Source organism: Muscardinus avellanarius (assembly GCF_963383645.1).
Source record: "Muscardinus avellanarius genome assembly, chromosome: 3".
Taxonomy (NCBI): Eukaryota; Metazoa; Chordata; class Mammalia; order Rodentia; family Gliridae; genus Muscardinus; species Muscardinus avellanarius.
In genome coordinates this window covers 109,690,002-109,707,778 of record NC_137788.1, presented here as the reverse complement: position 1 = coordinate 109,707,778, position 17,777 = coordinate 109,690,002, and the positions used below count along the sequence as shown (strand labels likewise).

General features: G+C 45.4%; 1 protein-coding gene across 1 annotated transcript in view; it reads right to left on the bottom strand.

Annotated features, from left to right (window-relative positions):
* The window catches only part of ATF6 (activating transcription factor 6), a gene marked incomplete at both ends in the record, with an annotated part of 124,035 nt that overhangs the window by 84,206 nt on the left and 22,052 nt on the right, over positions 1-17,777 (bottom strand). The window contains 3 exons of the mRNA XM_080690437.1: positions 428-519; positions 3,742-3,927; positions 13,523-13,738. Coding sequence (XP_080546563.1) covers positions 428-519; positions 3,742-3,927; positions 13,523-13,738 — 494 coding nt within the window. The remainder of the gene's footprint in view (positions 1-427; positions 520-3,741; positions 3,928-13,522; positions 13,739-17,777) is intronic.

Sequence of the window (17,777 nt, the reverse complement as noted above, 5' to 3'; positions counted from 1 at the left end):
CCACGCCGCCAGCCTCACAACCCCCCTCGTGTACGTGACTCGCTGTGGCTGAGCCTTTTGCGCCCCTTCATGATGGCGACTCGTCCTTCCTGTGCTCCTCGCTGTCACTCAGCAGGCTCAGGCTCCTCCGTGGAGACCGCCCGCTCGCCAGTGGTCCAGAGACACCGTGGAGTGGCCAGCCAGGTGCGGGCTGGCCCTCTACCTGTGCTCTCAGGTCCTCACTCACACCCCACGACATCACCCCTCGTCCCACATCTCGCGGTGCTCGCCCTCCAAGTCCCCACCCCACCGGGTCATGAGCCACGCGAAAGCACGGCTTGCACCCAGTTAGCCATTACACACCCACTGCGACTGAACCTAAGGAGCATCGACCGATGGGCACGAGAACGCTGAGCAGCAGCACCTACAACACAGAGCCGTCACTTACGTCATGGGTCCGTAGTTCAGTAGTATGAACGCCAGCACTATCATCACACAGACAGCTCTTCGCTTTGGACTTGGGACTTTAAGCCTCTGGTTCTAAAAGAAATTATCACATAAAATTCAATTAAACTACTCAGCAATCCCACAAAACAGCGAGAATGGTCCTCGTTATCGGGCATATGAATACCTTTTCTTTTGTTATATTCTTTTATTGGCACAATTAATTATACATCCTAGAGAGATTCAAAGTACTGTAACATACGTGCACACAGCACTTGGGGTGTCCCCTCTGTAGCCCACCCCTTCCTCAGACTGCTAGTGAGACCTCGGTGCACATACGTGACCCATCTGCCCTGTCCCCCAGCCCTCCCTACCACCCACTGCCACTGGGCTCTCATTTGTAGTCTCTTTAGCTTCCTATGTTTGTTCTAGCTTCCACATACGAGAGAAAACACAGGACCCTTCACTTCTGGAGACTGGCTGGTCTCGCTTAGCAAAACACTACTGGCTCCATCCATATCCTGCAAATGACATCATTTTGTCCTTCTTTACGGCTGAGTAGAATTCCATTGTGCGCAAATACCAAATTTTCATGATTCCTCTGCTTATGGACACCCCGGCTGAGTCCATCGCGTGGCTACTGTGAACTGTGCTGCTATAAACTTGGGTATGGATGTATCACAACAGTGGTCTAACTTCAACTCCTTTGGGAGACTGGGAAGCAGTACAGCACCGTCAGATGGTGGTCCCATTCCTAGGGTCCTGAGGACCCTCCACAGTGATATCCACACTGAGTGTTCAATCCACATTCCCACCAACAAGGTATAAGAGTTCCTGTTTGCCCATCAGCATTTTTTTTTTCTTTTTTGTGGTACTGGGGAATTGATTCAAGGGGCATTCTAACTTTAAGCTACACCTCCAGCCCAATTTTCTTTATTATTTTGAAACAGGGCCTCACTAAGTTCCTGAGGCTGGCCATACACCTGCGATCTTCCCAACTCAGCCTCCCGAGTATTGGGATCACAAGCTTACGCTCCCATGCCCAGCTCCCACTAGCATCTATTATGTTTGCATTCTTGATGACTACCATTCTAAATGCTGTTGGGTGGGAGCTCAGAGTGGCTTTGATTTGCATTTCCTGAAACTGCTAATGATACTGAGCATTTTTCATTTATTTATGGCTGTTCTTTCAAGAAGTCTTTATGAAGTTCAATAGCCCATTTTTAATTGGTTGTATGTATGTTTGCTGTTAAGTTTTTTGAGTTCTTTCTATATTCTAAGATGTTAGTCCTCTATCGTAGGAGTACCTATATCAGAGGACTAGTTGGCAAAGATTTCTCCCAATCTACAGGCACTCTCTTTCGACTCCTGACTTCTTCCTATAATGCACAGAAGCTTTCTAATTTGATGGCAACCACTTATTGATTTTCTATTTGATTTCCTGAGCTTTAGGGATCTTGTTGAGAAGTCTCCACCAGTCCCTATAAATTGGAGAGTTGGTCTCACACCTTCTTCTGGTAATTGCAAAGTTTCAGTTGAATTTCCAGGTCTTTGATCCACCGTGAGTTGACTCTAAGGCAGAATGAACGATGGGGTCTAATGTCGCCCTTTTTCGTATGGCTACCCAGTTTTCCTGATACCATTTGTTTAAAGCCTGTCTTTTCTCTATGCTTTTGGCACCTTTGTCAAAAATCAACTGGCTTAAATTTTTGTAAGGATTTGTCTATCTTCTATTTTATTCCACTGGTCTAGGTGTTTGTCTATGTACCAGTACTATGTGGTTCTGGTTACTACAGCCCTGTGCTATAATTTGAAGCCACGTATTGTGATGCCTCCTGCATGGTTCTTATTGCTCAAAATTGCTTTGGCTAGCCGGGTATGGTGGCACATGCTTGCCACACCCAGTATTTGGAAGGCTGGAGATTGGAGGATCATGGTTTGCAGACAGCCTCAGCTATTTAGTGAGGCCCTTTTGCAACTCAGTGAGACCCTGTTTCAAAATAAAGAATAAAAAAATAGGGCTGGGGGTGTAACTCAGAGGTAGAATGTCCCTGGGTTTCATCCCCAGTATTGTAAAAATTAATAGTAAAAATTGCTTTGCTTTGGCTATTCTGGGCCTTTGTTCTTCCCTATGAATTTTAGGACCATCTTCTCCATCTCTGTGAAGAATGATACTGGTATTTTAGTAAGAAATGCACTGAAATATGTAGACCGTTTTTGGTAGTGTGGCTATTTTGACCATATTCATTTTGCCTACTGAAGAACATGGGAGGTATTTCCATTTGATGAATACCTTTTCTTTTTCTTTTTTTTAAAGTGAGGAAATATCTCTTTTCAAAAGACTAGAATAGTACCTTCCAAGTTCTCTTTTCCAACAGAGGGAGAGAGAGATGCAGGAGAGAAAAAACAGCAGAGTTCAGTATCTTACATTTTAGGCCCCACGGCTTGTTTCCGTCTTTTTGTGTGTGTGGGTCTGGGGATGAACCCAGGGGCATTCTACCTCCGAGCGACACCCCCAGCCCCATTTTTTACTCTTTATTTTGAAACAGGGTCTCACTGAGTTGCAGAGGGCCTCACTAAGTAGCTGAGGCTGTCCTCGAACCACGATCCTCCTGTCTTGGCCTCTCGAATGCTGGGATGACAAGCGTGCCCACCACACCAGCTTATTTCCCCGTCTTTAAATCACTGTTTTCACCAACACTCTGGACTCTATCCTGTGCATGGGGGAAGACAAAGGACAATGTAAGAGACGCCACTCAAAGGGCAGCCTCTGGCCCAGGCCTGCACTACAGGGAGTCCTGCAGGCAGCAGCTTCCAGGAACAGAACGGCAGGGAGGATGGCCCTCTTGGGAGAAGGATGGCATGGAAGGCAAAAGACACCACAGTGGCCGGGTGGGCACAGAAAAGAGTGCGCGCCTCTAGTATGCAGTGTGTTCTTTCTTAGTTTTTTGTGGGTCTGGAGATGGAACCCGGGGGCATTCAACCTCCGAGCTACACCCCCTGCCCTATTTTTTATTCTTTATTTTTGAAACCGGGTCTCAATGAATTGCAGGGGGCCTAAGTAGCTGAGGCTGTCTGTGAACCATGATCCTCCTGTCTCAGCCTCCCGAATGCTGGGATTACAAGCGTGCGCCACCACGCCCAGCTAGTGTGTTCTTTTCTGGAAGGGAAGAGCTGGCAGGACATACTGTACCCATGTTTTCCTAGCATTTCTGTTTTGCATAATTTAAAATGCCAAAGTTTATCAACTCACTTATCAAAGAAAAAAAAAAGAAAACAAACGTCAGCCCACCTGGCAGGCCCAGCCCCCGCACCCACCTCTGACACGACTTCATCCAGCTGCCGCTTCAGGGACCCATTCTCCTTCTTCAGCTGCTCGTTCTCCGAGAGTGCAGCCTTGAGCCGCGCCTCTAGCCCCAGCATATACTCTTTCTTCTTCTTGCGCGACTGACAAGCAGACTCTCGGTTTTTTATCATCCGTTGCTGTCTCCTCAGCACAGCAATCTAAGAAAAGTTACAATGAATCAGAGTATTGTAGAATCAGATCACATCTTAAAACAGTAATTAAAGAATATTTTTAATTGTTTTAAAAAAATCAGTCAAAATAGATCAGTATGTACTGACTTTTATCATCATTTTTAAACAACTCTGTCCAGAATATAGGTTACTGGTTGTTTTGAAACAGGTCTGAAAATATACTGCTCAACCTAAGTAAATAAGAAGTGATTAAAAAGTCTTTCAAGAACCTAAATGATAAATAAAAAAATAGGGTTGGGGACTACCACTCAGAAGTAGAATGCCTCTGATCCAGTCCTCACTACCATAAAATAAAGTAGGCAAACTAAACTAGATGGCGTGGTACTGCACAGAGTCTACTCACACTTTCATGTACACCTAAATTAGCTCCAGGTTATCTGTAATACGTAACACAATATAAATGCCATGCAAATATTTTACAGTGTATTATTTAGGAAATAGCAAGAAGGGAAAAAAACCTATACCTGTAGGAAACAGGTAGTTTTCTCCCACATACTTTGCATCTTGGTTGTATCTATGAGTGATGGATACAGAAGATACCATATGAGCGTGCGCGCGCATGTGCGCGCGAGCGCGCACACACACACACACACACACACACACACACACACACACACACACACCTTTAATCAACATGTCTGGCCCGCAGTTAAAGGGTCAGGAATCAAAGCCATATATTGACTTACTTAGAAGACTGTTATTTATAGAGTCTTTATCACTTCAAAATCAGTATGTGTAAACTGAACACATCTCACGTTAGGTAGAAAATCTACAAAGATTTAAAAAAAACTCTATCCACTTTTTATCAACAGCGAGTTTCTCTCAGGATATTAAGGAAGATCAATATTATTTTCCTCTTATTCACTAAACTCACCTCAGTCCCCCCAGCTCTCTGAGTGTGTGCAGCGTGTGCTACGACCACGTGTCCTCCCACTTAAATGCACCTCAGCGGGGCGTGTGGTGCACACTTGAACCCAGCACTTGGGAGGCGAGACAGGAGGATGGCAGGTCTGAAGCCAGCCTCAGACACTGAGGCCCTCCGCAACTCAGTGAGACCCTGTTTCAAAATAAAGAATGAAAAATAGGACTGGGGGTGTCGCTCGGATGCAGAATGTCCCTGGGTTCAATACCCAATACTGTCAAAAAAGAGAGAGAGAGAGAGAGAGAGAGAGAGAGAGAGAGAGAGAGAGAGAGAGAGAAAAGAAAAAGAAAATACTTAGTTATCCCCTTCTCTGTTCCCACCATTCTCTCCCGATACAGGCACAGGTCAGATCATCTCACCAGACTGCGGTTACCGGCTCCTGACTGACAGGACTGTCTTCCATCACACCCCACCACTTCTCAAATAACTCTGCCCAAATGTTCTTACTGCTCCACCGTGGACACGAGCTAGCACACATCCCAGCAGCCCCTAGACATTCACGGCCTCCTTAACAGGACCGCCCCTGGCCACACTCTGCCACACTCGCCAACTATCACGCCAGAGCGTCGTCTTCCCACTTAAGGCTGCTGCACACTCTCCAGGCATAGCGAGCCGACTGCTCTACTTTTTTTTTTACCTTAGCACTGAGATTGAACGTCGGGGCACTCCACCACCGAGCTCCACCCAGCCTCTCCCCTTTTTCTTTTGAGGCGGGTCTTGCCGGGCGGGCTGGCCTGGGCCCTGCCTGCTCCTCCTCGGTCTCCTGAGCAGCTGGGGCTCCAGGCCGCGCCGCTGGCTGGCTGCGTTCTTATTCAGACCGCTTGTTCTCATTTGAAACGCCTCCTCCACTAACGCAGTTCTAAAGGCAAACTTCCAAGGCCCACTGAACTCCAATAACTGGCTGATTTTTTTTTTCTCTGAGCATCTTATGCCCTTATCATTTTGGATACAGCAGAACACTCAAGCGGTCTCAATGGTCTCTGATGCTGCTTTTGTTAGGTTTTCTAAACTAAGCTGTGGAGCACACTGTTTAAACATCACTCCTACGTGAGCCAGGGCAAAAGACGGCAAAATTAAGTCCATAAAAAACAATTTAGAGAATATTAAATTATCAGTACAAGTAGGTAAATGGCAGGTTTATTGACCACTTGTATGTATATTGTAGTGAACTTGAAAAATAAACATTCTACTGTGTGGGTGTTCATAATCCAATCACTAAATAAAGTTAGATAGCTTCTTGTCAATTTCTCTTAAAGTAACAATACAATTCCCACCCAAATATTAATCTAGAAATAGGTGTATGCTGAACAAATCAAGCAATCTCCCAGCACCAAAGACTGCAGACAGACTTTCAATCACAACCCACAAGAAAACACTATATAAAATACCAGAAAGGGTGGGGAAAAGATGCATAAATTATGCATCTATATATTTTAATGGAAACTTCACAAGTAGGCAGATCTCACAGGCCATCCTCTATAAAATCTCCTTCAGAAGGACGATCCCACGCCTCAGCACTGCTGGGCACGCGCACACAGCAGAGCCGTGATGGGTCTGTGCTCCAATTTCAAGCCATCCTCAGGACAGTCCCATTCCGTGTGGTCTGATGTTACTCTTCGTTACCTTTCCTGTGACTGAGAACACCGTGTCCATAATTAACACGGGAGTGCTGAAGTGCACACAGCACTGCGCTCACACATAAAGGAGAAGTTCCCAGATGGGAGTTTATGCTCCACGTCAGATGAAAGGCCGCTCACTTTAAGTTCAATAATGTGTGGGATGGGGGAGGCTGAGGATGGCACACCCTTCAAGAACCTGAACGAGGATGAGGAGTTCCTATAAACAGTACAGCACCTGCATATGAGACAGCAGTACAGTTTCAAAGGCCGTCAATCCACTCGCCTCACAAGACAAAGGACATGTGCAGCCAGGCATGCATTTTTCACATAGAAAAAGACCAATGTTTTGAAAATACTCACTATGACCAATAAAAACAGAGGGGAACAACAGTATGAATAAGTAAAACCCATGGGAGTGAAAATAGACCCCAGAACAAGTGGTTTTTCTATTTTTGTGTGCGTGTGGTACTAGGGATTGAACCCAGTGGTATTCTATCTCCAAGCTTCACTCCCAGCCCTTTTTTTAATATACATATAATTTTTTTGTTTTTGAAGCTGGGTCTCACTAGGTTGTTTAGAATCTCACTGAGTTCAATAAATATGATAAAGTTTAATTCTTTTTTTTTGTGTGTGTGGTACTGGGGATGGAACCCAGGGGCACTGTACCTCCAAGCAACACCCCCAGCCCTATTTTTATTTATTTATTTATTTATTTATTTATTTATTTATTTATTTATTTTGGTACTGGGGTTCCTTGGAGCCCTTCTACCTCCAGGCTACACTCCCACACCTATTTTTTTATATTTTTATTTGGAAACAGGGTCTCATAAGCCAGAGCGGCTGGCTTCGAACCTGCGCGATCCTCCTGTCTCTGCCTCCCAAGCACGGGGATTATAAGCGTGCGCCACCACGCCCGGCTATTATTTTTATTTTTTGAAACAGGGTCTTACTCAATTGTGAAGGACCTCACTAAGTAGCTGAGGCTGTCCATGAACCACGATCCTCCGATCTTCACCTCCCAAATGCTGGGATTACAGGCCGGGTGTGCGCCACCACACCCAGCCTGATAAAGTTTAATTCTAAATTAGGCACAGTAAGAAATTAGCAACATAACTAGTATTTAAATAGAATAATTGTAACTTCTCCTGGGATCTATTTATACATAAGTAAAAAGAAAGTTAGACTAGAATAGTGTGTTTTAACTATTACATTCCCATATCAGGACACATAATCAATTTGTTGGACCTCTATAACCTTAAAATACTGACAGAAGCCAGGCATGGTGGTGCACACTTGTAATCCCAGTACTCAGGAGGCCGAGACAGGAGGATTTCAGGTTCAGGGCCAGCCTCGGCTACTTACTGAGTCCCTCCACAATTTGGTGAGACCCTGGTTCAAAATAAATAAAAAAATAGGGTTGGAGGTGTAGCTTAGAGGTAAGATGCCCCTGGATTCAATCCCCAGTACTAGGATTACAGGTGTAATTACACCTAGTACTCAGGAGGCTGAGAAAGGAGAATCACAGGTTCAAGGACAGTCTTGGCAACTTAGTGAGACCCTCAGCATCTTGGTGAGACCCAATTTCAAAATAAGACACAAAATTGGGCTGAGGGTGTAGCACAGACAGAGGGAGAGAGAGAGGGAATCAGATGACCTCTCTGCACATACAGAAAGACTGCTGAGATGTATAAGTGAGGCAGGCAAGTGGCAAGGACAGCGCGGCCAGTGCTGCCACTTCTGTAAAACAGGCAGCAGGCGAAAGCTGTCAGCACTTACACATCAACGAACTGTCTCAGGGAAAATGCACACAACTAGAAAACAGGCCTGAGAGCCACTGGCTAGGACTGTCTTCCTGAAAGGAGTCCCAGTGAAGGCTGCAGGGAGAGCGGGCAGGGAAAGGAGTAGAACCTAAGATCCAAACCGCATCCTTTAGAAATACTCATGAGCCTTGTCAAGATGCCAAACCACGAGACCCAGGATCAAGCATGCTAGCTGGGCATGGCCGCACAGGGTGTGTGTGAGCGCATCCCTGGTTCAATCCCTGGCCCCGACACCGCATGCACACACACGGGCACACACACATACACACGAGGGTATGAGAATGTCCTTGGTTCAATTCCTAGTTCCCCCCCACACACACACGCACACACACACCTACACACACACCAATGCTAACATAAGTTGGTCCTAACACAGTGTGTCACTAGTGAAGGAACAACCCGGTTCATTTCCTTTTCCAAAGCTATTGGAACCACAAATGAAATTGAACTGCCAAAATCTTTATTCAAGATAAATTTTTAGAAGCCCCAAGCCTCCATTTAATAGAAATGGCAAATATTTTAACAAAGCATGCTTTTTATTTGCAGAGTCCCTAGTAGCAGGAAACCTAAAACACAGCACAGAAGTAATTTTTCTCTAAAATCTGGATAGTTTTCTAGGTCTCCAAATCTTTCCAATGGAATTTTTCTGAGAGATTCCTCTGCTCTGCAACCTAAAGAAATATCATGACCTTTTTGGGCTTCTTTTGTGAGGGGAGGGTACTGGGACATTCTATTGAATTCAGGGGCATTCTACCTTGGAGCTACACACCCAGTTTTACAGGAGAGGAACACAGAATCCCAACTTAGTCAGGAGACCGTCCTCCACACCATCCTAAAAGCCTCAGACAGTGGGACAGGATCCCTGTCCCAGAACCTCTTTCCATGGCGGCCCTGGGGACCAAGCACAGCTTCCAGGGTGGTCACTTGCGGCTCAAGGGGCCAAGGTCTATGGTCAGGGGCTTAGAGAGCACGCCAGCGGGAAGGGCTGGTGCAGCCCATGCCCTCACCCAGCCCGGGAGGTGGGAGGGCAGGAAGGGCGCTCCTGCACCTGCCCCTCATCGGCCGCTCTCCTCTGTCCACCCACCACCTTCCAGGCCCTGTTCACTGCATGTCTGCTGAGCTCTCCCGTCCACTGTGAATTGTGCAGAATAGTCTCTCTACTTTCTTCCTGGTCTTTTGTCCCAATAATGCAAAAAACATAATTCCACAACCTGACAAGATCAGGGCAGTAATGTTTCATAAACTTTGGGGATTATGTTGGGTAAGTGGAACCAGTTAGTCAAACACAGACTGAAATGGACGGCTCGTTTCCAGCCCCTAGGGGGACATCTGGCAACTCTCAGTCGCTCCCTCTCCAGGGCGATAAGCAGGCTCTCTTCTGCAGCCCACTTTGCAGTTCTGAGATCACCACTTATGAAGAAAGTGCATGGAGAATTTCTCCACTAAAACAAGAAACCGTGTTCATTTTTTCCATCAGGATCCCAGCCAAAACCAAACCATATTTCTTGAAAACTGAGGTGAAGTTTCCAAGAGCTAAACAAAACAGATTTACCAGCAAAAAGCAGGAAGAGTAAAATTTTAATTTGAACCAGGCTAACTGTTTCATAACAGAAAATGTGGCACTTAACGCAGTCTGCAGAATATGGTATGCTAAAAACGCTACCTATGGCGGCAGCAGGCCTCTGGAGAGAAACCAGCCAAACAAAAAAAAAAAGAAGGAGGAAAAAAGCAGCCATACCACCACCACAAAACCACAAAGACTGATGTAATTTTTTGCTGAATTATAACTTAGTCACCACATTTTTGGGGCTTAAAAACACAACCTATATATGATAAAACATTTTGTCTGGGACCATTTGGAATTAGGAATTCATATACTTCAAATTTATCCCAATTTACTGCAACTTAAGTCTCCCAAACACGTACACAGTTAAGGTCAAGCAGCTCAAGGCCTTGTGAGTGGATGGAAGCACTCTCCCGCACCCTCCTGTGCAGGTCTACCTGGTCCCTGAGCAGGCTGGCCGGCTGACAGGCCTCGGCCAAACCTCAGCAAACAGGACAGCTGAGAGGCCTGGCTCCCTTCCGGCTGTGCAGGCAGACCAAGAGAAAAAGCACGGGAACCTCAGTGCAGGTGAGAGGAAGCTCCCAGGCAGCCCTGGGCTCTTACGCTCTGCACAGCCTGAGCCTGTCTTGTGTAACACTACCAGCTCTAAATGTTGAGAAGTGGTAAGGCTAACCAATACAGTGCTAAACACCAAAGCCAGCAAAGCTGTGCCCCCAGGCCTCCCAAATCCTAGTGTTACCTGCGCCTCTGGAGAGCAGAGGAGGTACCGGAAGCATTCTGCCCCAGAGCTACATCCCAGCTTTTATTTTTTTACTTTTGAAACAGGGTTTCACTCCATTGTTCAAGACTTCACTAAGTTGCTGAGGCTGGCCTTGAACCTTCAATCCTGTCTGAGCCTCCCAAGTACTGGGGATTACAGGTGGGCACGACTATGCACAGATGACCTATGTAACGTTCCAATTAGTCATTACCTTTCTTCTTTGTCCTTTTCTTTTGCTTTTTCAGTGAAGACATTGAACCCAGGGCCTCACACGTGCTAAGCAAGAGTTTTACCACTGAGATTACCCCTAGGCCTAGTCTTTACCATTGTTATGTCATTTAAAAAGTTTCAAATGTCCTATCATATTACATAAAGCAACCTTTAAGTATTTTCTATTGTTAATTTTATTTGGGAACATTATACAAGCAATGTCCAAGTTCATAATTTAAACAGTATTCAAAGGATATTTTCAAGATCCTTTTAAGTTTTTAAAAATCTTTCATCATTCTTGTCTTCTGTGAAAAGCATGTTCTTCTGTCATTGGTTGTACAACTTTTTAACTGTAAATATCATTGAATATTGTGTGTGTATGTGTGTGTGTGTTAATTACTGGGGATGGAACCCAGGGCATTTTACTTCTGAGCTCCAACCTCAGCCCTATTTTTTATTCTTTATTTTGAAACAGGGTCTCACTGAGTTGCAGAGGGCCTCACTAAGTAGCTGAGGCTGGCCTTGAACCACTAGCCTCCTGTCTCAGCCTCCGGAATCCTGGGATTGCAAGCGTGCCCACCACGCCCACTGCCCATCTATTTTCATTCTTTTACTTATTGTAGGAATTTCCCAAGCACCAAAAGGGAAGAAAAAGTAAACACCCAGCTTCCATGATTACCAACATTTTCCCAAAGTTGTTTCCTCTGTCTGTGCTCACCACATGCCTAAAGTATGTATGTACTTTTTATTTATTTATTTAGTGGTACAAGGCATCGAAGTCTAGATTATTCTACCTCCAAGCTACACCCCCAGCCCTATTTTATTTTTATTTTGAAACAAGTCTTGCTAGGTTGACAGGAATCTCACTACTTGCTGAGGCTGTCCTGGAACCTGCGATCTTCCTGTCTCAGCCTCCCAAGCATATTCCAGCATGCCTGGCTTTCCTGCAGAGAATTTTAAACAAATGCCAACACCTTGTCAGTTCATCTTCAACTGAGACACATCCTGCGCACTAGTGCCTAGAACTGTGCCTAGCTCCTCCTCAAGAGAAACCAACACAATAGTCAAACCTAATTCTGTGCTGGTGCTCACAGGGCACGCAATCCCCGCGTGCTGACATCACTGGTTATCAAGCACACACGCCATGGGCGCCCGTGTAGCACCTGGACACTCTGCGCCTGCCAGAACCATTCCTTCTTAGGCATTTTTACACCATCTCCCACTGAAACTCCTTGGCTGTGTTTCTACAGCAGGACACGCACGCATACACACATACGCACGCACACACGCACGCGCGCGTGCACCCAGAGGGAGCGGCCCGACAGTGGTCAGCGAGAGCTCGCGACAGTCTCAACCACCTCACAGACTCCCTGAGCCTGGACACTTCGTACAAGAGTTTGACCTACAGAAGGATAAGTAGCTATAGGGCCAACTAGTAAATACGTTTTTGTTTTGTTTTACTTACTTACTTACTTACTTACTTACTTACTTATTTATTTATTTATTTTTCTTCTGTGGTACTGGGGATGAAACCCAGGGGCCTTCTACCTCCGGACTACACTCCCAGACATATTTTATATTTTATTTGGAAACAGGGTCTCACTAAGTTGCTGAGAGCCTCACTCAGTAGCTGAGTCTGGCTTTGAACCTGCGCGGTCCTCCTGTTTCAGCCTCCCAAGCGCGGGGATTACAAGTGTACGCCACCACGCCTGGCTACGTTTTTGTTTTAAAGAAAACATACAGGCTTTGATTCTCTAATCATAATTTTAGAGAGCCCACTGTTAGGTTGATTAACTTTGATTATATTTTAGGACCATAATGCTCAGTCCCTGTGGAATACATGAGGTTTTCCAATTACTCTGAAGGGAAGCAAGAGTCAGGTGGTAAGTGCTACAGCTGGCTTTAGTGAGTGACAGATCTGAGGAAACCCTGTGGTTTATACATAACAAGAATCCCTGCAACAAGCTAGAGAATGTGAAGGTTTGCAAGGAGGGAGAGTTCCAGACAATCACTGAGAGAATGAATCCCGATGGGCAATCATGAGCATGCAGTGCTGAAAGCCCTTCAAGATCTGGCACGCTAAGTCTCATACCTGCCTTAATGTAGTCTATGGACTTTTACTGGGGAGCTGCTGAAGACATTCCATCAGGAAAATGAAAGACTGTGAAATACCAGTGGCTGACAGGCGGGAGGGGCTCGGGAACTTGAGGAGAGGGTCCTCAGAGGAGCGCGCGCTGCACCTCCCGTCAGAACCTCTCCACTTCGATGCTAACTTGGAAACCCTAACCTAAATTTTCCACCAGATAGTGGATGTGGAATTTCAGCATACTCTTTTATTTCATGCAATATACCAAACTTTAAAACAAAGGCAAGCCGGATGTGGTGGCGCAGGCTTGTAATCCCCGCACTTGGGAGGTTGAGACAGGAGGATCGCAGGTTCGAAGTCAGCCTCAGCTACTTAGTGAGGCTCTCAGCAACCTAGTGAGACCCTGTTTCCAAATAAAGTATAAAACAGGTCTGGGAGTATAGCCCAGAGGTAGAAAGCCCCTGGGTTCTACCCCCACTGCCACACACACAGATAAAAATCAAAATTAAAACACAAGGCAACAAGGAAGCCATTTTTCTGTTTAAGTCAGGCACTAAAAAATCACTCCGCTTCAAACTTACATCCGAGCCCACACTCCTTGTGGTGCTTTGCAGGACAGGTTTGGTCACAGAAAGTTTTCCATTCACCGGGCTATTCACCACAGGGGCCGGAACCACGTTCACCACGTGATTGGGCAGCGGCGCACCTCCTCCAGAGACAGCGAGGACAGGCTGGGCAGAGGACAGCAGGTTGGACGCCTGGAGCTGCACCATGGTGGGCTGCGACAGCACAACGGTCTGACCTGCATTAGAAGAAGAGGAGTCAGAGGGCGCGTCGCTGCGTGGGGTGGGCGCGGCTGCACACGCAAGTCTCTTCTGCAGACAGAGCAGGCGAGCTCAGCACACGGGGCTGCTCCCCACCAAGTACTGTGGCTGGCAGTGCCGCAGAGGCGTGGCCACGCCAACTCAGTGCTTCCTCCCCAGGCCCAGCAGCCCTGTACCTCAACGACAGCTGTGGGGCGTGCCCGCCGCCCGCCCCGAGACTGAGGCTGAGGCCCACTCGAGCCCAGGGGTTCAAGGCCAGCCCGAGCAACATGGCAACATTTCAAACGTGGGCCTTAAAACTATATAAGTAAATGTAGACACAACACACATGTAAAAATATATATATGTACATATATATACACACAAAAAGTAATACACAGACACACACAGCTCCAAATTAAAATATAAAAATAAATGTATATACAATGCACATGTAAAAGTATATACCCACATATATATACAAAAAAAGCATATATACAGACACACACATAGCTCCATATTAACCTTTCTCAACTATACACATATCAAACTTCCTGCTTTATGTAGATTTTTATAGGTCTCCACCTCTGAATTATACTAATGCTAAAATAATTTTTATATTACAAATCCTTTATACTGAACACAGAGAACCATATATTTTAAATAGGACTTACAAATATATACAATACCCAAAACATATGAACATAGCATTAGTAGCTCAATAATGGAAGGACAAATGCCAAACAATTTAAAACCATTTCAGATGAAATTTTAGCTAACAACATAGCAAACATAAATCTGTAATTTAAAATGATCTATAAATAATACCGACCCTTAGCTAACAAATACAGAAAACACAAATCTGTAATTTAAAACAGTCTGTAAAGAATACAAACTCTTCCAACCCCTGCCAAACTACTGGCCTTCCAATCTCTTAATCTTCACTTTTGTAATTATTTTATTTTAAACCTAATGCTTCTCTAAAGAGAATCACCCTAAAGACTTACATACCTCATAACACTGATCTATTGACACTTTCCTTGCCCACTAAGTGTTTCTTGTCAGAGCTGATGGACTTCATAAGGTGCTGGAAGCTCTGTTGGTGGTACTGGGGTGGAACCCAGAGGCTTCCTACCTCCGGGCTATACTCCCAGACCTTTTTTTATATATTTTATTTGGAAACGGGGTCTCACTAAGTTGCTGAGAGCCTCACTAAGTAGCCGAGGCTGGCTTCGAGCCTGTGCGATCCTCCTGTCTCAGCCTCCCAAGCGCGGGGATTACAAGCGTGCGCCACCACGCCTGGCTGCTGGAAGCTCGGCTGAACGTCCACAGCTGTCTAGGTCTATCTAGCAAAACAAAGGTACCATGGTAACCAGCAACTAAGTCTCCATATAAATTTGTAATTCTTCTTTAAGGAAAAAACATGCTTTCAGAAAGTTTGGCATCACTCATTTAAAACTCAGTTTGGTATTTCAAAAGATTAAGAAAAACTAAAACTTAAAATAATGTTTCAGAACACCTGTTTATTGAGAACATCTGTCTTGGGTAAAAATGATCACTTTTTATAAAGTCAAAATCTTTGTTTCAGATCACTTAAAAAGCACACTAACGGCAGAACTCAATTAATAGCATTTTATCCAGATAAAATCTCAGTACTAAGAAGAAAGATCTAAAAATATTTTCATAGATTCAGAATACATAAAATGACTGGTAAGTATTTTTATCCTCCCACTTTCCCTTGTGCTAACTCTTTTAGGGGGTGGGGTACTGGGGATTGGACCCAAGGCTATCTTATCTCCAAGCTGCACCCCTAGCCCTGTTTCTTTTTTCCCTTTTTCTTTGTGGTGCTGGGGATGGAATCGGGGGCATTCTACCTCCAAGCTACACCCCCAGCCCTATATATTATTCTTTATTTTGAAACAGGGTCTCACTGAGTTTGCAAAGAGCCTTGCTAAGTACCTGAGGCTGGCCGCAAACCGCGATCCTTCCTGCCTCAGCCTCCCAATGCTGGGATTACAAGTGTGCACCACCACGCCCTGCTCCCTTTGTGCTAATTTCTATTATGAAATAAAAACACATCATGGGGCAATGGCTCATGAGCAGATAAAATTATGCTCAGGCCAAATAAGAAAATAAAATTAATACATAAAGTAAAAAAAGCAAATGACCAATGGTTGTTTTAATAACAATATGAAATTACAATCAATTTGGCACTGTGAAAGAACATACTCATTATAATGTAAAACTTAAACCAGGGGTTCTCAACCCTGAACATAAATACTTCTTTAATATCAAAAACTATCATGGTCACACAAGATATCATGGTTGTCCTTTCAGTTTAAATTCATACTGAGAAACACTATTAAGAATTCACACCGGGCGTGGTGGCGCACATGTCATCCCAGCATTCAGGAGGCTGAGACCTAGAGGACTGCGATTCGCGGACAGCCTCAGCTACTTAGTGAGGTCCTCTGCAACTCAGTGAGACCCGGTTTCAAATAAAGAATAAAAAATAGGGCAGGGGGTGTAGCTCGGAGGTCGAATGCCCTTGGTTTCCACCCCCAGTACCAAAAGAAAGAAAAGCCCTAGGAAAAATCATCAAGCCTGCCCTGTCCACTACTGCCCAGCTCCCGCCACTGCCTTGGAGGGCCTCAGCCGGCTCTGTGGTCCTGATGGGCTGCAGTCCTCCCGGGCCACCGCTGCCTTCTGTTTTCCCATGTGGCAACGCATCAAACCTCCCATCGCAGGGTGCCGGGCTGTCCTCGAGTTGCCAGCAGCTGCAGAGGGGTTTGGACACGCCGGCCGGCAGGCTCGAGTTCAAGAAGGAAGGGGGGAAGCGACTAGACCCCTCTAGTGTCCTCCAAAGCAACAACTTCCTGGGGACTGCTGGCTGCTGAGCAGACCAGGAGCACGCAGGCCGCTGCGGCCTTGATGGCTGGCGTGGACACTCCCGCCGTGTGTGGGGGAGCACACCAGGGCGAGCCAAGGTGTCCGCCACGGCAGCAGCCCAGACCCTCTCTGCTTCACACGCACACCCCTCAGTGGAAGGCAGCTGGGGTCAATGCGGACACTTCTCATGATATATGGCTTGCTGATTTTGACAACCAGTTCTTCCTTTTCAGATTTCTTCAAAGATTTAAAACTATGTTTCAAACATTTATTGCATATATCTACTGTCTAAAAGAACATACCTGTGTGACTTTGGACAATTTTTCTGTCTTGTTTTCTCATCTATAAAATGGAAATATTAGCCGGACACGGTGACACACGCTTGTAATCCCAGTACTTGGGAGGCTGAGACTGGAGGGTTGCAGGTTCATGGCCAGCCTCAGCTACTTAGTGAGGGCCTGTTTCAAAATAAACAATGAAAAATAGGGGTGGGGGTGTAGCTCGGGGGTAGAATGTAACTGGGTTCAATCCCAGTTCCATAAATAAATTTTAAAAAATGGGATTGGCATCTATTCTCACAGATGCAAGGATTTCACAACATGATGCACTAAGTACCTAGAAGAGTGTGATAGCTGGCAAGTTGACATATTATTTATTATTAATACTTTTCTGTGTAGTAATAGATTCCACTAGGCTAAGGCATGTATTATTAATTCCTCATGTCCCAGAATGACTGTTATTTAAATGGTTATGTAAATTAACTCCCAATTAAAGAGTAGAATTCTGGAGAACAAGACCACATCTTTGTGTGTGTATATGTGGTAATTCCTTCAGAGGGGAATTCTACCTCTGAGATGTACCCAGCCCTATTTTTTTACATTGAAACAGGGTCTCACTAAGTTGCTGAGGGTCTCACTACGTTGCTGAGATTTGGTCTCGAACCTGTGATCCTCCTGCCTCAGCCTTCCAAGTACTGTCATTACAGGTGTGCGCCACCACACCAGATCATCATTGTTTTAGAATATAATGATTAATTAATACATAGACTCAGACCACCTGGGCCAAGTTCTGGTTCCACCTCTTACTAAGAAGTTGTTCCCCATTTCAGTGATTTGTGCTATTATCTACCAAAAAAACCCAGGAC